A 24,903-nucleotide genomic window follows, 5' to 3' on the forward strand; every position below is an offset into this window, starting at 1 on the left:
CCCCTGTGAAGTAAGTTATTTGCCACTATCACCTACACCCTTAATTGCACCGGAGCGCTGGTATTTTTGACCATTTATCTTTATCCATTTACATTCCTTGTATACTGTTTACACCTGGAATTACACCATGACGCTCTTCTGATGGGATGCCTTAACTGACCGGTGTAATGGAATCTGATCACCTAGAGCGATTTGGGGATGTATTAAGGCTTTATGCGATTCTGGATTTGGGTCGTACCGGTACCTCCTAGGGGATACCTGGTCATGATGGGTGAGTCATTTCTTATTCTACCTATAATATATTCACTGTTTCTGGAGCGCTACCTATCATTTATTACATAGGGGTGCACGTACTTCTGTACTCAGCATTGAATAATCAAGTGAAGACCTCTTTAGATTTCCTACTTAAGTCCTAAAGACTGGATGTGCAAAATTTCATGTTTGTACGACATCGGGAAGCTAGAGAATTGGATTAGGCACAATACATAGGTGTGCACTTACTTTGCAATTAATAATCGAGTTGTGACCCGTTTACTTTCCTTACAGAAACTAAAAAATGGTCATGCCAAATTTCAAGATTGTATGACACCAGGAAGTTACAAAACATAGGGGTGCACTTACATTTGCACTTAGCATTGATTAATCAAGTTATGATCCCCTTAGTTTTCTTACTTATGTCCTAAAGACTGGACGTGCCAAATTTCATGTTTGTATGACACCAGGAAGTTACATAACATAGGGGTACACTTACTATTGCACTTAACATTGAATAATTGAAATGTGATCTCTTCACTTTTCCTATTTAGGAACTAAGAAATGGTCATGCCAGTTTTCAAGTTTGTACAACAATGGGAATTTACATTACAAAAGAGTGCACTTACTTTTGCACTCAGCATTAAATAATTAAAGGCCCATTTACAATGGATGATTGTCGCTAAAAAAAATCACTAATCGACAATCGTTTTAGCGATAATCGGTGTGTGTAAATGTGCACCCATCCTCTGCTTTTCGGCTGATCGTTAAAATTAGTCCAACATAAATATCCTCACTCATTTTTATCAGTAGTTCTCCATGGGGAGTGCTGATAGCATTGTTTCCCAGTGGAGAACAAAGGATCTGAGCAGATAATAGCCTCAGGCTATTAGCTAAGTTCCTGGAAGGCTTCATTTGCATACTTAATTGCTATTTAAGTAGCTGAGTAGCTACTTAAATACCAATTAATTTTTATGCAAAATGATCGCTCAAAGCTGTCACTCAAACTGTCATTTGAGCAATTATCTGCTCGTGTAAATGGGCCTTAAAGTTCTGACCCCTTTACTTTTCCTATTTAGAACCTTAAAAAAAAGTTGTGTCAAATTTCAAATTTGTATGACATCGGGAAGTTACATTACAAAAGGGTGCACTTACTTTTTCACTTGACATTGAATTATCAAGTTGTAACACCTTTACTTTTCCTACTTGGGACCTAAAGAATGGTCGTGCCAAATTTCACGTTTCTACGACACTGGGAAGTTAGAGAATTAGATTAGGTACAATACATAGGGGTGCTCTTACTTTTACATATAGCATTGAATAATCAAGTTCATGATCCCTTTACTTTTCCTATTTAGGACCTAAGGAATGGTCGTGACAAATTTCAAGTTTGTATGACACCGGCAAGTTACATTACTTACTTTTGCACTTTACATTAAATAATCAAGTTGTGACCCCTTTACTTTTCTTATTTTAGGACCTAAGAAATAGTCATGCCAAATTTCAATTTTGTAGGACATCAGGAACTTACATTATAAAAGGGTGCACTTACTTTTGCACTTAGCATTGAATAATCAAGTTGTGACCTCTTTACTTTTCCTTTTTAGGACCTACAGAATGGTCGTGACACATTTCAAGTTTGTACGACACCGGCAAGTTACATAACAAAGGGGTGCATTTACTTTTGCTCTTAGCATTGAATAATCAAGTTGTGACTAGAGATGAGCAAGCGTACTTGTCCGAGCTTGATGCTCGTTCGAGTATTAGAGTACTCGAGATGCTCATTACTCGAGGCGAGCACCACGCGATGTTCAAGTCAATTCCATTTCCTTCCCTGAAAGTTTTGCGCCATTTTCTGGCCAATAGAAACACAGGGAAGGCATTACGACTTCCTCCTGTGACGTTCCAGCCCTATCCCACCCCCCTCCAGTGAGTGTCTGGCGAGATTAAGTGACCCCCGAGTATTTAAAGTGGGGCCGCCCGCGGCTTTCCACAGTCACACACTGGGAGAGATCAGGGACAGTGCTGGTGCTGCTATAGGGAAAGTGTTAGTGTAGGATCCTGTGTACAAGAACCCCAACGGTCCTTCTTAGGCCCACATCTGACCATGTGCATTATAGTTGTGGCTGCTGGTAGCTGATTTGCAATTTTATTTATTTTTTTGTATATCGGGCGTGCAGCCCCATTACAGCTATAGCGTTCTCAGGCTGCAGTCTGTACTACATAGCATAGGGGCAGTATTGGTCAGGCAGGGACAGTGGGTAGTGTGGAATTCTGTCTACAAGAACCCCAATGGTCCTTCTTAGGGCTACCTGTGACCGTGTGCATTTTACAGGTTGTCTGATGGGACTTGTAGTCCATCACTATTGCACTTAGGCCTGTTTGCGGCCTTCCTGACTATTTTTTTCTGCCTGGAGTTTGCCTTACTATACTGCTCTCAGCGACAAAGTCTACGCACATAATTCCCAGATTATTTACACCGGCCTGTGTCTGCAGTGAATTAGATACGCACAGCATACGGCCACAGCGACTGATAGAGGGAAAGTGATATACACAGTATATAGCCTGCATTCTTTGACCAAAGAAAACAAAAAGCTCCTTCTTAGGGCTACCACTGACCGTTTAAATTTCACTGGGTGTCTGATGGGAGTTGTAGTCCATCACTATTGCACTTAGGCCTGTTTGAGGCCTTCCTGACTATTTTTTTCTGCCTGGAGTTTGCCTTACTATACCGCTCTCAGCGACAAAGTCTACGCACATAATTCCAAGATTATTTACACCGGCCTGTGTTTGCAGTGAATTAGATACGCACAGCATACGGCCACAGCGACTGATAGAGGGAAAGTGATATACACAGTATATAGCCTGTATTCTTTGACCAAAAAAAACTAAAAGCTCCTCAGTTGGGCTACCTTTGACTGTTTAAATTTCACTGGGTGTCTGATGGGAGTTGTAGTCCATCACTATTGCACATAGGCCTGTTTGCAGTCTTCCTAACTATTTTTTTCTGCCTGGAGTTTGCCTTACTAGACTGCTCTCAGCGACAAAGTCTACGCACATAATTCCAAGATTATTTACACCGGCCTGTGTCTGCAGTGAATTTGACGCTCAGTGTACGGCCAACACAGGTACTTATAGCGGGAAAGTGATATACACAGTATATAGCCTGTCTTCTTTTTCAAAAAAACCTCAAAAAGCTTCTTTGTTGGGCTACCTCTGACCGTCTGCATTTTACTGGGTGCCTGGTGGTAGTTTTGGTGCATCACTATTGCATTGCTAGGCCTGTTTGCAGCCTTTCTTCCATTTTTTTCTGCCTGGAGTTAGCGTTACGATTCCGCTCTCTGCGTGAAAGTGTACGCATATAATTGCATAATTATTTACAGCAGTCTGTGTCTGCTCTATCCGTAATCCACCATGCTGAGGGGTAGGGGTCGAGGATGTGGACGCGGGGGAGGACGCGGAGTTCCAAGTGGGGGTGTGGGCACAGGCCGAGTTCCTGGTCCAGGTGTATCCCAGCCGGCTGCTGCGGGATTAGGAGAGAGGCAAGTTTCTGGGGTCCCCAGCTTCATATCACAATTTATGGGTCCACGTGGTAGACCTTTATTGCAAACAGAGTAGTGTGAGCAGGTCCTGTCGTGGATGGCAGAAAATGCATCCAGCAATATATCGGGCACCCAGTCTTATACGCAGTCCACTGCTGAAACTCTGAATCCTCTGGCTGCTGCTCCTCCTTCCTCACAGGTGTTTGCTGGGACCGAGCCTGGCCAAGGGCCCGCTCACATCCTTTCAACACAGGCTACAGCGGGTCCTGGTCATGGTTTCTTGGCCTTGTAAGGCCACCTCCTCCTCCTGCTTGGGGTAAGGTGATCAGCAATGCTTATCATGCATTTTCTCTCATGGTACCACAGTTATCTGAGAAACTTGTTTGGGCCACAGGAGAGGAGAGTAACTGCATTAGGGTGCCTACCCACTTGTGATTTTTTTTCCTGTTATGTTTTGCGTTTTTTCTCAAGAGCAATTAGTATAGAATGTGTTCTTGTCCATCTGGGTTTTTTTTTCCGTTTCGTGGGGTTTTTTCACATAGGAACTGTCAGTTGCATATGTCTCCTTAATTTTCTCTTAATGCACCCATGATTGTCAATGGAGGGCTGCAAAAAACGCGCAAAAAACGCTGCGGAAAACGCCGAGTTTTTCACGCGCGAAAATCGGCAACGCAAGTGGGTAGGCGCCCTAAATGTTACAAGGGTCTGCCTATACTTCAGCTGCAGAAATGTTACAGGTGTCTGCCTATACATCAGCTGCAGAAATGTTACCGGGGGCTGCCTATACTTCAGCTGCAGAAATGTTACAGGGGTCTGTCTATACTGCTGCTACACAAATGTTACAGGGGTCTGCCTATACTGCTGCTACACAAATGTTACAGGGGTCTGCCTATACTGCTGCTACACAAATGTTACTGGGGTCTGCCTATACTGTTACTACAAAGGCAAAAACGTTGTCAGCAGCACAATGTGAGTACCATATGGTTTGAACAGGTATCCTGCACGCCCACTGGGTTTGGGATCCAAGCCAAGCCGCTCTTTAGTACAAATGTTGATGAAGTAGTGGAAACAGCAGATCAAGGTGCAAAGCAATGAAGTTTCTTTATTTCTTTCCTCCCAGACAGAAAAACACGACGTTTCGACTACAAGAGTCTTTGTCAAGTATGGACAACAAGTGAACAGCATACAAATATATAGTGTGTCTAGTATCACATTAAACCAATCACAGTAGATCACATGATAAAATTCACCTGCATTCATTGATGTCATTATGGCACACACATGCTGCGGAGTTTGTAGCTATGGTGGAGCGTTGTAGCAACCTTTCACTTCCTCTTGTGGCTATGTCGCCATGGAGATGTGTTATGCAAGGCTCCTACTGGCTGGAATTTGTATGAGTCTCCTCCCGTCCACCGTGACATCATCACATCACGTCTGTATAGCATGGTCACATGACTGGAGCGTGCAGCGTCATTGGGCACATATCCTGTTCACGCCCTGCTCCATAGAGCTACTACTAGACATAAATGTCAGTGATTCTTAGTAATCAACATGACGCAATCAAGCCGCGCCAGTGAGACGTGGTCACGTGTCTGAGATGAGCCGCATCATCGGGCGCGTCATAGACGCGCAGCCAAGTCCCACTATGTGATCCTACATAGATAAATCAACATCTATAGTGGACACAAAGACAAGTATATGAGGCATTGCTGCGTGCATAACGCACAAAAAGGAATATGTGTATTATGAATATCATTACTGGCCTATTAACATGACTGTATATGCACGATATGCTATATCTGATTTTTTTACCTGATTATCTCATGCCAATTCATGATGCCCTCCAAATATCTATTCTTTTTTCTGGATATTGATATTTAAAAGTTAAAGAATATGCAATGGTATTTTTCACGTGGAGGCCACACCCCTTGGGGAGGAGCCCACAACTGCGGCTATGACACTGCAACTATACAATATATTCTGATGTATATATGCGGTAGTCTTTTCTGTGCGTTAAAAGTTAAAGAATATGCTATGGTATTTTTCACGTGGAGGCCACACCCTTTGGGGAGGAGCCCACAACTGCGGCTATGACACTGCAACTATACAATATATTCTGATGTATATATGCGGTAGTCTTTTCTGTGCGTTAAAAGTTAAAGAATATGCTATGGTATTTTTCACGTGGAGGCCACACCCCTTGGGGAGGAGCCCACAACTGCAGCTATGACACTGCAACTATACAATATATTCTGATGTATATATGCGGTAGTTTTTTATGTGCGTTAAAAGTTAAAGAATATGCAATGGTATTTTTCATGTGGAGGCCACACCCCTCGGGGAGGAGCCCACACGTGCGGCTATGACACTGCAACTATACAATATATTCTGATGTACAGATATGCGGTATTCTTTTCTGTGCGTTAAAAGTTTAAAAGTTAAAGAATATGCTATGGTATTTTTCATGTGGAGGCCACACCCTTTGGGGAGGAGCCCACACGTGCGGCTATGACACTGCAAGCCGAAGCCCACCTGTATTTTATTTGACGTTAGCTCTTCTGTCCGGGGCACTGCAATGGGATTTATTAATGTACCATCGGTGGCTTCCTGGGACCCACCCCTGCTGTGGGTCCACTCCACACAGACTTCCCATAGGGGAGTTGTACCTGCCTGTGACTATTAATTAAAAAAACCGAGTCTGACTGGGGCATGCAGTGTGGGCCAAAGCCCACCTGTATTTTATCTGACGTTAGCTCAGCTATCCGGGGCACTGCAATGGGATTTATTTATGTACCGTTGGTGGCTTCTTGGGACCCACCCATGCTTTGGGTCCACACAGACTTCCCAGAGCGGAGTTGTACCTGCCTATGACTATGAAAAAAGGCCAGACTGACTAGGGCATGGAGTGTGGGCCGAAGCCAACCTGTACTTTATCTCACGTTAGCTCAGCTATCCGGGGCACAAACTAGAGTAGCAATACAGCGCTAATGAGACGTTCACAGCTATGCTAGCATTGGAGTCCGCAGTATGCCTGCGATTGCTGAGGGTCTGTGCAGAGGCCTATGTCCTGGGTGCAGTGAAAGTCTGCTTCCTGCCTACGATTGCTGAAGCTGTGGGCCAAAGCCTATGTCGTCGGCGCGGTGCAAGTCTGCCATGTTTGGCCGCTCTGATTTATTTATTGCTCATGTCTTGGGTTGCCTAGGACCCACCTATGCTGTTGGTGCACACTTAGTTCTCATCGCGGTGTTTGACCTGTCTGGCACAAAGACACTGACTGACTTGCTTTCCCCTTGCAGTGTCGATTGAGCTATGCGACACCTAGGCAAAATGAATACTGTGTGGGCACATGGATTCCCCATTGCTATGTAACTCATGCCCACGTTTGCAGCTCCTGACGGAGGTGGCACAGGATTGAAATGAAGATCGAACGCCAATTTCTCATCGATTCTCTACAGCATTGTGGGCCATCGCCCCGCCCCTTTTAAAGAGGGTCGCTACCTGGCCCTGCCAACCCTGCAGTGTGTGCCTCCGGTTCCTCCTCATGGCAGACGCACTTATAAATAGACATGAGGGTGGTGTGGCTATGAGGCCAGCGTGTGGCATGAGGGCAGCTGAAGGCTGTGCAGGGACACTTTTATGTGTGCTGCGGACGCAGGGTCGTGCGCGCGCGGGGGGGGGGGGCAGTTGGGCAGCATGTAACTCAGGAGAAGAGGCAGCGGTGTGTCCCGCAGGCAGTGCTTGTGCTTGGTTGGAGGTAGTGTGGTGCTTAGCTAAGGTGTGCCTTGCTAATGAGGGTTTGTCCGAAGTAAAAATTGTTAGGGGGGGGCTCACTCTTGCCGCTATTATGGCTTAATAGTGGGACCTGGGAACCTGAGATGCAGCCCAGCATGTTGCCCCTCACCTGCCCTATCTATATCTGTGTCGTTTCCATCACTTTCGTAGGTTTTGAAGATTTTCACAAATGAAAACCTTAGAGAGCATTGGCGATATACAAAAATGCTTGAGTCGCCCATTGACTTCAATGGGGTTCGTTACTCGAAACGAACCCTCGAGCATCGCGGAAAGCTCGACTCGAGCAACGAGCACCCGAGCATTTTGGTGCTCCCTCATCTCTAGTTGTGACCTAAAGAACTGTTGTGCCTAATGTCTCGTTTGTATGACAGTGGGAATTTAGAGAATTTGATTACGTACATTACATAGGGGTTCACATACTTTTGCAATTAGCATTGAATAATCAAGTTGAGACTCCTTAACTTTTCCTATTTAGCATCTAAAAAATGATCATGCCGAATGTTACGTTTGTGCGTCACCGGGAAGTTAGAGAATTAGATTAGGTGCATTACAACGAGGTGCCAGATCATTTAGCCACTGTATATAAATACAAAGAATCCAAGCTACCTGTTTCAGCAGACTTTCTGTAATTACATAAATGCATTGCCTCCTTTGTTGAAATGGTGATCAGTATTGTTCTCAGTGGGGAAGAGATTAAATAGAGGAGATGAAAGTTTTATTGAACAACTGTAAAATGGTATTATAGTGCCCCCTCTGTACTACAAGGGCAGCTTGCACCTACCCCATAGCCGCCATACTTCTATTCTTATCCATGGAAGTTTTGTTTATTTCCATACCTGCTTGATAAGGAGCAGTATTCTCGCTATATTTTACTTCCGACATGTGTTACACTACCTGATGTTTATGTCCGTCTTCATGACTGGCAATAAATCTATCGGACATACACACCTGTGGACGTGGTTCTGTCATCGTTAAGTGTGCTGATGAGCCTACATGGATTATAGGAGGCTGTGGAGAACCCGATCGTTCAGAACCACCTAGTGAAGGAAGTTGATACAGGCTTTTATTATCACTTCAGTCTACTGTGTTGATTGAGAGATTGTCCCTGACTATCCTGTATTTTCCCCTGTTCACCACCATGCCTCATGGTGACCATTTTTGTGAGACTGGCGTATTCTAAGCTGGATGGGGCCTTCTCCTGCCATAATGATGTCGGCATTATTTTGTGGAAGGTGAATACAGCTTGTAAGTGGGATGACCTGCCCTAAAGTTACATTCACATGGCTGAGAATCTCAAGCGACTTTTGTGAGTTGCAAGACGCTCAAAACACGCATGAATATGAACTCCATTCTTTTGAGCGACCTTTTCCTGCACAGCACTGCAAGGAAATAAAAAAATTGCAGCACGTTTTGTCTTTGGGCGCTTCCTAAAGGCCCATTTAGACCGAACGATTCTCGCTCAAAATTCGCTCCAAGCCGTCTTTTGAGCGAGAATCGTTGGGTCTAAGTGTACGGACATTGTGCAGTTTTCGTTCACGAATCGTTCCTCGCTCAATTCTATTTTTTTTTACTTGAGCGATGAACTCTTATCAGCGGTGCAGGCTGTTATCCTGAAACAGATGCCTGAAAATCGCAATTTCAGCAAAGCAATATGAGGCGTTTTTGAATGAAAAGCGTGCTGGCACGCACTCATCCATGTGAATGCAGCCTAAGCTTTGAGGCAGTGTTACCACATCAGATGAGTCTGGTGCAATTTGTATTCCTTGTCTAGGTTAAAGGGGTTGTCCCGCGCCAAAACGGTTTTTTTTTTTTCAACCCTCCCCCCCCCCCCGTTCGGCGCGAGACAACCCCGATGCAGGGACTTAAAAAAAAAAACGCACAGCGCTTACCTGAATCCCTGCGCTCCGGTGACTTCTTACTTACCGGTTGAAGATGGCCGCCGGGATCTTCTCCCTCGGTGGACCGCAGGGCTTCTGTGCGGTCCATTGCCGATTCCAGCCTCCTGATTGGCTGGAATCGGCACGTGACGGGGCGGAGCTACACGGAGCCAGCATCCTGCACGAGCGGCCCCATTGAGAAAAGAAGAAGACCCGGACTGCGCAAGCGTGTCTAATTTGGCCATTAGACGCCGAAAATTAGGCGGCTCCATGGAAACGAGGACGCTAGCAACGGAGCAGGTAAGTGAAAAACTTCTTATAACTTCTGTATGGCTCATAATTAATGCACAATGTACATTACAAAGTGCATTAATATGGCCATACAGAAGTGTATAGACCCACTTGCTGCCGCGGGACAACCCCTTTAATTTTGGAGCGCTGTTCTGTCTTTGGAGCGTGCTAGATTTATACACATTAGATAATTATTATCAGAGGCCACTGTGAATTATTTTGTGAAAAAATTAAAAAAAGTAGTGAGTGACCTGGCAAACCAGTATCATTTAAAAACTTTTATTGTTTTCTTGACAACATTTGCATAATATATTTAAAACCCGGCAATGCATCCTTTACATACAGCAGTCTTTTAGGATTTACAAGATTATGGCTCTCTAAAGCTTTGGCCCAAAGTTTAAACAAACTCCTTACAGATGAAGAGCAGATAAATGATTGTAGCTGGTTAAAACATGTATCATTACTAAGCAGTTGTACAATATATGCATATAATGTGAATACCACAGAATTACATCAACAACATCCAATTCACTAGGGCAAGAGTTACAAAAGAAAACAATGAAATAAACCTACACAAATAAGATGCCCTTGGATCCTTGATCAATTAAAAATGTACAGTAAGATAAGATTAGACTGTATAGTAGTCTATAAAACTACACACCAAATAAAAGCCAATAGAGGTCAGCCAGAAATGCGATAGGAAGACAGCTGAGCACAAAACAATCACTAATCTGCATAGTGCTGTAATTCAATAGAAAATTAAGTAGCAGAGCAAAGAGTGGAAGTAAAGAAAACCTAAAACTGGACTGCCATAAAAATAACCGCACCGAACCCACCAATCATTTCAGATGTAAAAAATAAGTCTTGTTTTTACCAAAACATGTAAAAACTAACAAGAATTCTGCACATTTGATATTCATACATTCTGCATTTGCAGCTCGGCGTTTAAAAATTTGCTTAGAGGTTTTCTACAAATGTCATTTTTCTTGGTTATCTGATCGGTGAGAGGGAATATCTTGGCTAGTGTTCAGTGACCGGCTGCTCCAGGGAGTGTCCAGAAGGTCATTTGCGAGCCTGTCATTATGCAATAAACTCAAAACAGAAGTCATTAAAAAAAAAGTTCCCTTCCAAATGACAATTCCTGAGAAGATCTGAAATCTTCCCCAAGCCACGTCTTTCCCCAGCAAAAATGTACATCAGATAGGGAATTAAAGGTGTAAAACCTCGATAGTGTTGTATGGAACACAAACAGTATCCACTTTGGGTCTACTTTGCACACATGATACCCAAGAAAATCTTCTAAAAGGGCACTAACCTTTTAAAGGTAATCTGTCACCAAGTTCATGCTGCCCGAACCATGAATATCATGAACCCGGGACACACTATGCCCATGTATGCTTTATCCTGAAACACTTGGAAGGGTGTTCTGACTCATGTGGGCCACTTTTGCCATGGGTTATTTCTGGAGTACAAACTGCCTCAACTAAACCTGCCTCAACCAAACTTGCCTCAACTAAAAATGATACTTTTCTGCATGCCCTCTCTGCACCCTTTGTGCCTCTCCTTGTATCCCATCCATCTCTGTTATATGGGCAGGACTGAAGTCTTAGCCCATACGTGACCTCATTGTAGCAAACAGGGGCTAACAATCCAGCCCTGCTATCACGTTCGCGTACATTCCCGATGCTGGTATTCATTCTGAATATTACCATTAGAATAAATAAAAAGCATAAAATACAGTTCCAAATGCGCCTGCCATCTTTCTTAGGGCAACTCTGCAGCAGGCAGTCAAGCCAAACTCAGAATCTCCCTTACTTCAGAGTCTCACATCTTCCATAGACCACCAGTGGAGCAACAGATCTACTGGAGGTTGTCAGCAATTTCCTCACTTAGTATATATAGATTATGGTGCTCAGGTTTATGGACTTTTCTCAGCAGGTGACCCACGCGTACAGTCAGAAACATGGAAGAGAGGTGTGGTGGAGCTTAGCAGCTATATTGATGGCCCCAGTAATGGCTCAACTAAACTTGAATCTACATTCTGAGTACAACCGAATAGGACCGCTGTAAGGCTACTGAGCATGTCATGGATGTGTCCTATTCAGTGGCATACAATTGGATAGGTGACCAAGCAGGGGGCTACTGTGCATGCAATGTGTACTCCTGAGAAATCATCCAAAATCATAATAAAATCTACGGGAGGATTCCTGGACCTGGGCAGTGGCCGAGACCATGGGAGTCTGCTAATACTAAGGTAGAGACATGGGATCGACATGATAGAAAATGCAAATCAACTAAGAAAACATTGAGTCTTCTCTTAAAATCCTAAAGCAATTAAATAAATCAAAAATTGGTGATAAAAAGTCTAATAGGCATTATAAGTAGAAATGAGTGAACTTACTCGTTTAGGACGTTTTTGCACTTGAGCACCGCTTTTTCCGAGTAACCGACTACTCGGGCGAAAAGATTCGAGGGGCGCCGGGGGTGAGCGGGGTTGCAGAGGGGAGTGGGGGGGGGGGGGAGAGAGAGAGAGCTCCCCCCTGTTCCCCACTGCTACCCCCCACTTCACCACGCCGCCCCCCAAATCTTATCGTCCGAGTAGTCAGTTACTCAGAAAAAGCGGTGCTCAAGTGCAAAAACGCCCTAAACGAGTAAGTTCGCTCATCTCTAATTATAAGGATATCCGTCATAAGTGTTAGTAATGCATAATATACAATGCAGTCACACACCTGTGCATGATTCCTGCATAAAGCAAAGTCTAAACTGGAATTTAGATGCCCATTAAAGACCACCAGGAACAACTTTTCATTCCCCCTTCGCACTTATGGGATAACACCCTGCTTTTGATTCTCAGACAACATAGATATGGCACTGTGTCAGCAGCAAATCAGTTTAGACCTAATACTCCCAATCCTCAAGTTGCCAGAGAAAGCAAAACCATATTGTGTTTCGTCTTTGTCTGCCGCAATCATCTTAAAAATCGAAATGAAAACAACTTAATCAGTGCAGTTAAATAAGAGCTTTCTGATCATTTATCTGCAGTCTGCCATCTGTACAGGACTGATCAGTAATGCATTAAAATAGGTTTCTTTGAGATGCCACAAATTGCTTTGTATGGTTATTACTGAACTAAGCATGAATGTACATTTGACAGGAAAACAGGAGTCAATACATTGCCAGTAAATAGGAAAATATGTGGCGTTGGAAACTGTATAGAAAAAACAGTGTGTGAAATGAACCGATTGGATGGCCCTCTTTACATAGCAGGAGGTAAGAAAAGGTGAGAGTCACAATACACACCTCGTGCGTAAAGGGGTTCTGACATGACAAAAAATTTTTTTTACTTGCCTTGCCTGGCCAGGACCGATCGCCAGGCATGTCCCCTCCATCTGGCATCTTCTTCTTTTGCTTCTTGAAGCAGAGCTGGAGCAGTCAAAATGACCGCTTCCTGCTCTGCTCCGTCCGTCAGCCACTTCCGAGATGAACGGACAGGGCGCCACGTCACAAGCAGTCCTTGCTGAGGGCAGCCCGCCCGTCCTGGCTGAACTCGGAGTTCTGTCCATGCGCAGTGGAGAGGCAGCCCGTCCTGACTCCTGCCAGAGGGCACCTCTCTTCTGCGCATGCGCGCAATCCCTTAGGGGGGCGGCCCATCCTGGCTCGTCTGCGGAAGAAAAAGTCTGCTGGGAGACGACCCCCGCTGCACAACCACAACACAACAAAAAGGTAAGTATTAGGTTTTTATGTTTTAGCAAGCCATAAATCGTGGGTTCCCTGTGTCCATTAGGCAGACCAGGGAACAATGGCATTAAAACATTAAAACCTTTTTCATGCCAGAACCCCTTTATGGCCCCCTGTCCACGGGCGTGGCAATATCTCTCGACAGATCTCTGCCACGGGAGCCACCGCCCGGGGGCAGGAGCCGGCAGACGGATCTTCGCCAGTCAGCCTATCTGACAGATAGGCTGAACGTGGAAAATCGCAGTATTTTGCAGCATGTTGTGAATTGCCGGCCACGAGCGGAGAATCACAATGATTCTCTGCTCGTGGACACGGGGCCCGTGCTTTCCATAGCAATGCTATGGAAAGCTTCAGATGGCGTGATTCGCCGGCGAAATCACGTGCGTGGACAGGGGGGGCCTAAGATAAGGCTGTAAGAAAATGGCCTGTCTTAGCTCAGCCAGAAGAACTCACTGCTTTGTATAATATCTTACTTCTACCCACAAGTTTAATGTTAGTTTGGGGTCTGTTGGTTGCCCTAATGTAAATGGCCTGTTCTTGTGAAACCATCATAAGAGTAGTAATAAACGTTGTCCTACATGTAGATTAAAATACCTTCTGTAAAGTGATAAATGCAGAACAGGCTTTAATTAGTAACTTCCAATTGCAATTCATGTAATTTACAAAGCAGACATGAAAAGCAGACAGATGGTCCAAAGTGATTCATCCTTGGAATTTTAATTGACAAAATTTAACAATGTCACCAGCAGCAATAAGATTGGAACATAAACAGATCCAAAACCACTGTGGCTTTATCCCTAAAAAGTATACTTGGAAATGAGGTAAAGATATTTTTGTGGAAAAGAAAACCCTTCCCCGTCTACAGCAGGAAATCACTGTGATATGAGGTACCCGATACATGGAGAGACCAGGATTATGGGGAGATATTATGACATGGAAATGGTGTGTTTGTAGGGCCAAAATTGGCCAGTCTGGAAATTTTTGTGACTCTATATAGATCTGAAAACCTGGTGATAGGGAAACAATGATCCCTTCTAGGGCGGATTCAGACAAGCATGGTTTTGTCCTCTTATGTGGCCATATCAATCACAGCCATATAACAGGACAAAACGAAACCACTAATTTCAATAGGATTTCAGTGGTTTCATTTTCACTATTGTGATTCTCAACTGTTAATTGTATGGGCGAAAAAAGATCGGACCTACCCTGTGGTAAATACATTGTGCGGGAAAGAACGGGCGGCATTAATCTTCCCGCAGTTATTTTCAAACTCCTGTGTTCGAGTTCAGAGTTTGAAAAGTTGGCTGAGCACTAACTGCCAAAACACTTTGATCATCGGGCATTGCCACCAAATATGGAAGAGCGTCCCCTTCTGGGAGCCACATCTCCAGCAAATGTCCGACTTCCCAGGTTCTACTTTTGCCATAGAGACTGACGTTCTATACCATCTAGTGATGTTTTTGTATGAATTTTCCTTGACGCTCACAAATTTAGAGAAACCATAGGAATTTCTTAGAATTTTGGCAGCCTCTTTGTTAAAGGCTTATCCAAAGAGGATTGTAAAAGCAAGCCCCTGTATAAATGTGAAAACATTAATAAGATAAGTGGAACACCTAAGAACCTCACACCTGAGGAGGTCCTATTATGGAAACCCTCTAAACAATTTAGGCCATCAAATAAATCATTCACTACCACTCTATTATCAGCCGCAATACTACTCATCCCTCTTCACTGGAAGATGAAAAAGATCCCCACAGTAGCACAGTGGAAAGAAAAAGTCTCTTAGTTTCTGCGCTTTGAGGAAATTGAAATGTGGGAAACAGGCTCAATGGACAAGTTCATGTCTTTGGGAACGCCATGGGTTGGTTATAGTCAAGACAAAACAAAGAGCCAAAAAACCACGGCACTCACTAAAACCCCCACGGAGAGAGATTCTTATAGGGAGGGAGACCAGGAAAAGTAGGACATTAAGTGGTCCAAATAAATGCAGAGCCAACTTTGGGGCTATGGACAAATGCCCCTTCAAATTTGTAGAAAAGATAGCTAAGAAGTGGCAGTATAAGATGATGCAGCAAAAAGCTTCTTTACTTAAAGGAACATTTTTATTGTTTCATAGTTAAAAAGGCAACATGGATATCACATCTTGTTTCTTCTGTTATTTGGCTTGAAAAAGACCTTGAGGAGGTCGAAACGTTGCCTTTTTAACTATGAAACAATAAAAAAGTTCCTTTAAGTAAAGAAGCTTTTTGCTACATCATCTTATGCTGCCACTTCTTAGTAAATACAAAACAAACGCAAATGTGATTTACAGTAACTAATAAGTACAAGTACAACTCATGCCTCTCTTGACAATGTGCATTTCAGCATTGCTTAAATGGTAATGGACCTCTTGCAGTTTTCCCCTCACTAACCTTCCCCTGTATCTTTTCCCCATCTGGATTATGAGGCTCTCCATAATTAGAATTGCTTGACGCTACCTAGACATCACCACTGCCACCACCATCTTACATGGATTTTGCTGTCTGAAGGTCATAACATATAGCACAATATATTTGCTTCTTGCTTAGTTTTCAATTAATGTGTAAGAAAAGTATGAGCCCAGGATGAGTAAGCAAAGACCCTTCCGATGCCTTCGAGAGCAACAGTGGTACAACGGAGCTTTTATCAACCATTTCCTCATTTATAGAAGCAACGAAGAAAGAATTCATAACAGAAGAGGTTCTGAGAAGAAGATAGAAATACGTGCCCAGGGTGTCTCCAGCGGATCGTTACTCTGATATTATTCTCTTGTAATATATTGCAGTGAACAAAACAAAATGAATTGCGCTAATAACTGAAGACCAAACCTGTTAAGAAAGTTAGTTCCTTTCTGTCAAACTGAGAAATATTTATCTTTAATGAAGCCTTTCACTATAGTACCAGTTCAGCTATCTTGCAGTATTCTCTATGATATGATTAGAGATGAGCGAGCACGCTCGGTAAGGTCAGTTACCGAGTAACTGCCTTCTCCTCCGAGCGTGCTCGGGGGGGGGGGGGGCAGCCGGGGAGAGTGGAGGGGAGCGGGGGAGAGAGTGAGATCTCTCTCCCCCCCCCGCTACCCCACTCCGACCCCCGCTCGAGTGACTGACCTTACTAAGCGTGCTCGCTCATCTCTAGATATGATATGTTTCCTCCATGCAAGTGAATAGTGGATCTTAATATAAAAGTTTACACTTGAGTCATGTAACTCTTAAGTGAATAATAGCGAGAACAGCATTACTCTTACATACATAGTGCCATGTTACGAATACTAGGACATGCATGTTGCTATCACATGACCATCCTATCAATTTTCGAAGGACAATTATCAGGCAAGATGAGAAGTAGAATTAGGAGTTTCCAGAAATGGTCTGTATGGCATCTTCTTGTGACTGCATCAGTTTTCTGATATGAACTATTCAATACTCCCTCAGATCCAACATGTTACATGCAGGATCCAGCCATGTTTGGTTGGCTGAAGAATAACATTTGTTGTTTACAATTTGGATGGAAATTTGGAGTCTACTTTTCAAGAATCTCTTTCCATGCCCTGTTAAGGCCTATGTAAGTGATAGAGGGGGACGCTACAGAATCGCACTGGAGGCCCCTATAAACTCATTAATTGCAAAGACAAATGCGTAATGCCTACTCTGCAAATGATCAGTTACTAAAATGACAATATCCTATTGCCAGAGGTTTTACTAGTAAGTCCTCTTGCAACCATCTGTGCTGCTGGGAAACTTTTTGCACAAAGGAAATAGAAAAAGGCAATCCACTGAAATTCTTACTGCAATCTAAACAAGCGAGATGCCGATCAATGGAGAATGGACTGTTATATGCAACAAATTCCCAGAATTCTAAGTGTAATAAAATGCTAGAAGCTGCAAAACATCTCATGTTTCAAAGAACAGTGGGAACCATAGCTGTAACCGTAATTTATCAACTTACCTGTATTTTAAGAAAATGTAGGGGCCCCTATATAAAACACATATGCTTTGAACTGCACTGCACTGTAGATTTACCTTCATTAAAAAAAAAAGAAAAGCGTAGCTATAAATAATGATCACTAGATTCATGCAGCGCCATCAGTGTCTTCATAGAGATCCAGAGACACAGGCCAATACACAGGGTCATGAAAGTTGCTAAATATGAAGATGATAGTGTTTGCACGCCAATCTGAGCGGGTCTCTTAGCTGTAACTGACATCTTGATTAATCTATAATTACATCGTCTAACGAACATCTCTAAAGATCTTACATAAGCAGAGCTCTGTAGTCGAGTTGTCCTCATTCATCAGAAGACAAAACCAAGATGTTTTCATAGCATAGTGGTCAAATCAGATCGGTGAAAACCTCTGAAGCTGTTAAAGGAATACGACTGTTACCAAAACCAACAACGCCACCTTTCACTCTCCACAGTAAACACCACAAGATTCGGACCATTTGTGGTGGGTTCTATATCTGTAGATCAGTCATCCTAGATGCTTTGCAACAAAGGGAAGCAAAAGAGTACATTTCATGAAACCAGTATAACGAGACAATTATCCCCTTAATGCTTTGTGGTATACGATCTCCTCAAGCACTAAAGGTGTATAAAAGACCGTTTTAGATCATGGTTTTATCTAGGTCCACTTTAACTGGTAGGGGTCCAGCTTCCTCACTCTCTTCAGTAGGGCAGATGGTAACAGCCACAACGGGAGGCAATGGAAAGGCGTCTGGCTTCTCAATGTCTTCCAGATACTCCTTGTCACCATTTATGCTCAGGGACTATCAGGGAGGAAAGAAATTTTTTCATCAGAAATTATAGATTTACTATAAAATAGTACCATTACAGCAGTAAAAGTCTATTGTACATGTCCACCAGGCTGACCCAGTACCCAATACCCTAAGGGTCCGTTCACACGGGTGTATTTTCTGCCTACATTAAAGGGGTTGTCTCACGCTGAAACGGGGTTTTTTTTTTTTCAATAGGCCCCCCGTTCGGCGCGAGACAAGCCCAATGCATGTGTTAAAAAAAAAAAAAGTTTAGTACTTACCCGAATCCCCGCGCTGCGGCGACTTCTTCCTTACCTTACTAAGATGGCCACCGGGATCTTCACCCACGATGCACCGCGGGTCTTCTCCCATGGTGCACCGTGGGCTCTGTGCGGTCCATTGGCGATTCCAGCCTTCTGATTGGCTGGAATCGGCACACGTGACGGGGCGGAGCTACGAGGACCAGCTCTCCGGCACGAGCGGCCCCATTCAACGCATAGCGCAAGCGCGTCTAAAATCGCCAGAAGACGGCGATTTTAGACGGATCCATGGCGACGGGGACGCTAGCAACGGAACAGGTAAGTGAATAACTTCTGTATGGCTCATAATTAACGCACGATGTATATTACAAAGTGCATTAATATGGCCATACAGAAGTGTATAGACCCACTTGCTTTCATGAGACAACCCCTTTAAGGGTGCCCACCCACTAGCGTTTTTTTACTGCGAAATTCGCAGCGGTTTTTTTTTTCTGCAGGGGTCTTTGGGCTATGGGACATGCAAAGCTAAAATCGCGATCGCGCAAAATCGCGATATCGCGGTAAATCGCGATTTTGCGCGATCGCGATTTTTACATTACAAGTCCCATAGACCCCCTGCAGAAAAAAAAAAACCTGCGAATTTCGCAGTGAAAAACAACGCCAGAGGGTGGGCGCCCTAAGTCAGTATTTTTTACTGACTGAATACAGACAGCACGCGGATCCAGTGAATTAAAATGCTGTATTCAGACGTGCGTTTATTACACAGACTGATGTAGCACATTAAAAAAAAATTGCAGCATGTCCTATTTTGGACTGTATTCACAGACTTAAATCATCTATTAACACTTTCCAATCCACTGTCTGACGTCTGACGACATTTTGATTGAAGGCTGTACAGCTCCGATGTCGGAAGACGTCCGGCAGGGTATTCTTACTGTATATTACTGGTCGCTCTGTGGTTGGGGGCCTCTCCAGCATGTTCCATACCACAGTATGGGCTCTATCCAGCAGATGGCGCTATTGTATAATGGCAGAAAGAGAAAGCCCCCTAGGAAACCCTGAATCAAAAATGGGATTGAAAAGGGTTAAAGTCTATGGGTGCATAAAAAATGCAGTGCATATGCATTAGCATCCTTGTTCACTGTGTTTTTTTGTGCACCCTGTTTTCTGTAGGTCGTGACAAAGCTGACAGAACTTGGGCCTCCTTACATGAAAAACAAGTAATGCACAGATATAACGCACACGTGAAAACTGCAGGTAGCGCGCACACACACATGCAGTAAAAATGCTGCATTTTTTGCAAAATTACATGTGCTTGTGTGAATGAGCCCTTGCAGTCTATCGCCAAAAATTGCCTATGGTTTAATAGAGTTTTCTTGTTAATCATAATGTTAAACTTTTTGGGGGTGTTTCCTTTACAATTTTCAATGTGACAATATTACAGAGATAAACCCTAAAGTTTTGTTGCTCTCTACGAGCTACTGAGGTCACTTCTCAGCACTCATCAGAGGGCAGAAATACAATAAAAAAGGTAACACAGCTGGACATGGGATCCCACCACTGAGACTAGGTGGTGGAAGCAGCTCATGTCCTCTGTGACTGTCCTACTGAGCATGCCCACAACTCTCCTACAAAAGTCAACGGATGAGTCGTTTTCTCACTGAGGTTTTATTATGTTTGTGGCTGCTGTAAAGCAAATCCCTGGAGTGGCTGTTCTCTACTGCACAGAAAACCATAGTTGGCGGCAACTACAGTCTCTGGTGCCATCACAAGGACCAGAGTGGGTCAGCTCCCAATAAGAGCTTCCAGGTTGGAGGCTGTTAATTGGCATCAGACTCGGACACCTCATGCTGCCAGGATGTTGCAGTCGTAGCGTCATAGGATGTCCAGCTGGCATATGCACAGTATAAAGAACGGTTTCATATTTTAGATTGCTAAAAGTGTAAGGCCCCCTGTCCACGGGCGAGGCGGATTATAACACTAGCGATATTCCGCCGCCGGGGAGCAGTGGAGAGAACTGACCGTTCTCTGTGGTGAGCCTATCTGACAGATAGGCTCACCATGGAGAATTGCGGCAAATCGCGGCATGCCACGATTTGAGTTCCCCAAGCGGAGAATCACTATGATTCTCTGTTCGTGGGGGGGGGGGGGGGGGGGCTGTGCTTTCCTTAGCAATGCTATAAAAAGTGTGCACTGCGTTACTTGTGGCCGGATTATTGACAAGATCATCCGTGGACAGGAGCCCTTAAACAGATGAAGGCCTCATTCATAGTTGCATATTGCACCCCTGTTTAGCTGCGTCTAACAGTGTGGCATTTACTAAGCAGTGAAGGTAAAGAGTTCGGTAAAATACCTGAGCCTTTATGTGTTGATCAGGGGCGGTCACCAAGCTGGCACAGCTAAGCCAGAGCATCACCATGATGGACAGGAACAAGCACGCAGCCAGAATCCAACGAGGTAATCCTGAGCGCCTGTAGACAGAGCGTAAGTGTTGTCTAGATTTAGAAGACCACTTCCCTATCAGTCGGGGTGGTGAGACTGAGACACCCATATTATTGGTGCAGAAAGGTGCCTGTAATACTCTAGTCTGACATCAGACCAAGGGCTCCTTCACACGGACATATGTTTCATGACATTGTTTGACATTATTTTGTGAGCCAAAACCAGGAGACAGTCCAAAATTCTAAAAAAAATGCAAATCTTTCCATCATACTTTCTCTCTGTCGGCTCCACTTCTTGTTTTGGCTCACAAAATACTGATGAAAAATACTCCCATGTGAAGGATCCTTAACAGCAGGTTCGCACAAGCATAATTTCATTGCATAATACGCGGTGAATGGTGTCAATGACAGTACATTAATGTTCATTAATCCATTCACACTTGCGTATATTCATTGCGCATAAAACAGAATGCAGTATGTTCTATTCTACTGTGTATTACAGACAATAGAGTCCTATAGTTTTCTATGGACACGTAATAAATGCTATACATATACAATTACATTTCATATGTGCACGTAATAAATGCTATACATATACAATTACATTTCATATGTGCACTGTTTAAATGCAATGGCGCTAAAGACAGATCGGTAAATAAAAAAAAAAAGACGAGTCAGACTGTACATAACAGCGGGTGTGAGATACGTTGTCATGTGCAGTGCAAAATCGCTGCCATACGCAGTAATAGCCTGCTCAACACCGGTTCACACAGCAATAAAACCCTGCGTAATGCATGAAGCCACTGGCATACCATCAGAGGTTTCCAGGATCGCATTGGAGACGGAGCCCCTGCGCTGAGGGGGCTGAGAGGCCGCCCTCCACCATACCCAAATGCACATTCAGTGCATTAACGACTGGTCGCACTGACGGCCACACCGCTCCAATCACGAGGGGGCCAGCAGTGTGTCCAGCCGGAGAGCAAGCTAAAACAGAGCGGAGCAAGATGATGATGTCATCAATGATGACTTATCATCCTGCTGATCCTGCCGCCTGCTGTGCAGCAGCCGTGTCTGCATGCCCTGCTGCTCTCCTCACCCAGAGAAGTTGTCCGAGCCCCAGCGTATGTATGTATCTGTCAGTCTGTCTATTTATCTATCTATTATCCACCTGTCCAGCTCATATCTATCTCTCTATCTATCTCGCTCATATCTCTCTCTCTCATATTGAATGCATGGTACAGTGCTGAGGAGGTGGGTTAAACATGAAAACGCAAAAATAGAACAGGCAGAATGTTTTAGGTATGGGTACAGAGGGTGGGGGGCGGAAACTGAACTCTTGCACTCGGGCCCCTGAGCCTTTAGTTACGCCCCTGCATGCAGCCTCTTACGAATACTCTCGTGAGAGCCCGACATTAAAGAGGATCTTTCAGCTCTCTTGTCTATTTTCATAAACAGTTCTTTTCCATTCTGTTCTCTTATGTAACATTGTTGTTCCTCTGTTATTCCCCATAGATGTTTATCAATATATCTAAAACAAGTTGTTGCCATTAAACTTGTCAAAGGCATGTGTACCTACAAAGTCCAACGCCACCAGCGCTGACAGGGCTATGTAGGGGCGCACCCAACTAGTAACATCCAGTTATCAATGTATTCATCAACTTCTAAGAGGAATAGCACAGGAACAAGCACAGGAAAAGATGCTCCAGTACAGTACATGCTGAACCGGCAGGTCAGGAGGGATGAGATATGTAGTTCCATATGGTTTTATTTCCGATCCTATCTAAGGTTTTTTCAGAATTCAGGTATTTTCCTGTTACTGGACCAAGAGCTCAGATGACAGTTACAGAGAGCTAAATTATTAGATATGTCTGACAAAGCCGTGCAGATAAACTGACTGTTTCCAACAGCAATAAAAGTAGTAAGAGAGCAAAAGTATTTACAAGGTTCTGCAACTTTTTATGCAGATTTAAACTGAAATATTGTTGCTGCCAGAATATCATTTTTATAAATGACTACAAAACAGGAAGTAATTTGTAAGAACAGGGAGTGGTCATACTGGGGCGCTCAATACCCTATGACCCTATCCCTTAAATATCTAGAGGACTATGAGAGAGAGAAATACAGAGAAAGGACATTGATGAAGGGAGGAAGAAAATAGGAAATGGAGGCTGAAAATGGAAGTAAGATAGAAAGGGTGGAAAAAAGAGGGCAGGAAGAAGTGAAAGCCAAGTGATTGCGTGCATTATGTTTCCACTTACTTGGACATGCAGCCCAGAAAATCATGCTCTGACTGTGGGGTCTCCATGTGGGGTAACTTATGTTTTACTTTAGACTCCTTAACAGAACCCTTCTCAATTTTGTCACGCACACCTGTAGAAAGGTAAAAGATTCAGGAAACAAAAGAAATGTAGCAAAGATGCAGCAACTACATCAGAAGAGCACACAACAGTTACATCAGAACACACACACACATATATATATATATAATTTACAGATTAGGGAAAAATCGCCACCTGTAAACTATCCAAAAATCTGAAATATGCCAAAAATGGGAAGGAAAGACTTATTATTATTGTGGATAAAAACATGTAGAAAATAGTGTTGAAATGCTAATAGCTAAAAAACAGCTCTTATCTGTGTATTGAATGTTATCCACTAAGTACCTCTTGTTCCCAAAAGACTAAAATTGATAAAGCTCCCGCAGATGAATGTCTAATTGCTATCCTGTTTGATACCAAGGGAAACTCTACGCAATTTCCCAATGTAATTGATGAGAAAGAAACTTATAAAAACACGTGGATACTTGGCAGTCACAGTTTTTTCCAGGGCAATCATATGGTCTGTTAATACAGCCTTATCATACTCATTATTGACCCTGCTGCTTATAACAGACTACACCCTTACAGTAGATCTGTATGTAGCATCCATTCAGTAACATTATCCTACATGCACCTATTCTGAGGGTAGAGAACTGTCACCAAAGTCCTGATTCACTCCATCAGTATATCCCACTAAGAAGGGCAGAGCAATGGTGGACTATGTGAATCCTAGAATTGTAGAGTTTGAAGGGACCTCCAGGGCCATCGGGTCCAACGCCCTGCTCAATGCAGGATAACTAAGTCATTACCGACAGATGACTATCCAGCCTCTGAAGACTTTCATTAACTCCTTAAAGGGGTTGTCCCGAGGCAGCAAGTGGGTCTATACACTTCTGCATGGCCATAATAATGCACTTTGTAATGTACATTGTGCATTAATTATGAGCCATACAGAAGTTATAAAAAGTTTTATACTTACCTGCTCCGTTGCTGGCGTCCTCGTCTCCATGGTGCCGACTAATTTTCGCCCTCCGATGGCCAAATTAGCCGCGCTTGCGCAGTCCGGGTCTTCTCCTCTTCTCTATGGGGCTCCGTGTAGCTCCGTGTAGCTCCGCCCCGTCACGTGCCGATTCCAGCCAATCAGGAGGCTGGAATCGGCAATGGACCGCACAGAAGCCCTGCGGTCCATGAAGACAGAGGATCCCGGCGGCCATCTTCAGCAGGTGAGTATGAAGACGCCGGACCGCCGGGATTCAGGTAAGCGCTGTGCGGGTGGTTTTTTTAACCCCTGCATCGGGGTTGTCTCGCGCCGAACGGGGGGGGGGGGGGGGGGGTTTAAAAAAAAAAACCCGTTTCGGCGCGGGACATCTCCTTTAAGGACACGGCCTATTTTTGGCTTAAGGATGCAACGATTTTTGGCGGATTTTCTTTTCCATTTTTCAAAAGTCATAACTTTTTTATTTTTCCGTCGATGCAGCCGTATAAGGGCTTATTTTTTGCGTGGCGAACTGTAGTTTTTATCGGCGCCATTTTTGGGTACATAGACTATTATTGTAAAACTTTTATTATTTTTTTTATAGCAGGGAGAGAAAACGCATCAATTCTGCCATAGATTTTTTT

The 24,903-nt window shown here is 43.8% G+C and overlaps 1 protein-coding gene across 1 annotated transcript in view; it reads right to left on the bottom strand.

Annotated features, from left to right (window-relative positions):
• Window positions 1–16,804: 16,804 nt before the first annotated feature.
• TMEM59L (transmembrane protein 59 like) overlaps window positions 16,805–24,903 on the bottom strand; it is a 77,691-nt gene continuing 69,592 nt past the window's right edge. Inside the window, exons 6-8 of the mRNA XM_066604601.1 lie at window positions 23,224–23,335; window positions 20,878–20,995; window positions 16,805–18,276 (exon numbers count right to left, since the gene is read on the bottom strand). Coding sequence (XP_066460698.1) covers window positions 18,115–18,276; window positions 20,878–20,995; window positions 23,224–23,335 — 392 coding nt within the window. The 3' untranslated portion in view covers window positions 16,805–18,114. The remainder of the gene's footprint in view (window positions 18,277–20,877; window positions 20,996–23,223; window positions 23,336–24,903) is intronic.

The sequence above is a fragment of the Eleutherodactylus coqui genome, chromosome 5, assembly GCF_035609145.1.
Source record: "Eleutherodactylus coqui strain aEleCoq1 chromosome 5, aEleCoq1.hap1, whole genome shotgun sequence".
Taxonomy (NCBI): domain Eukaryota; kingdom Metazoa; phylum Chordata; class Amphibia; order Anura; family Eleutherodactylidae; genus Eleutherodactylus; species Eleutherodactylus coqui.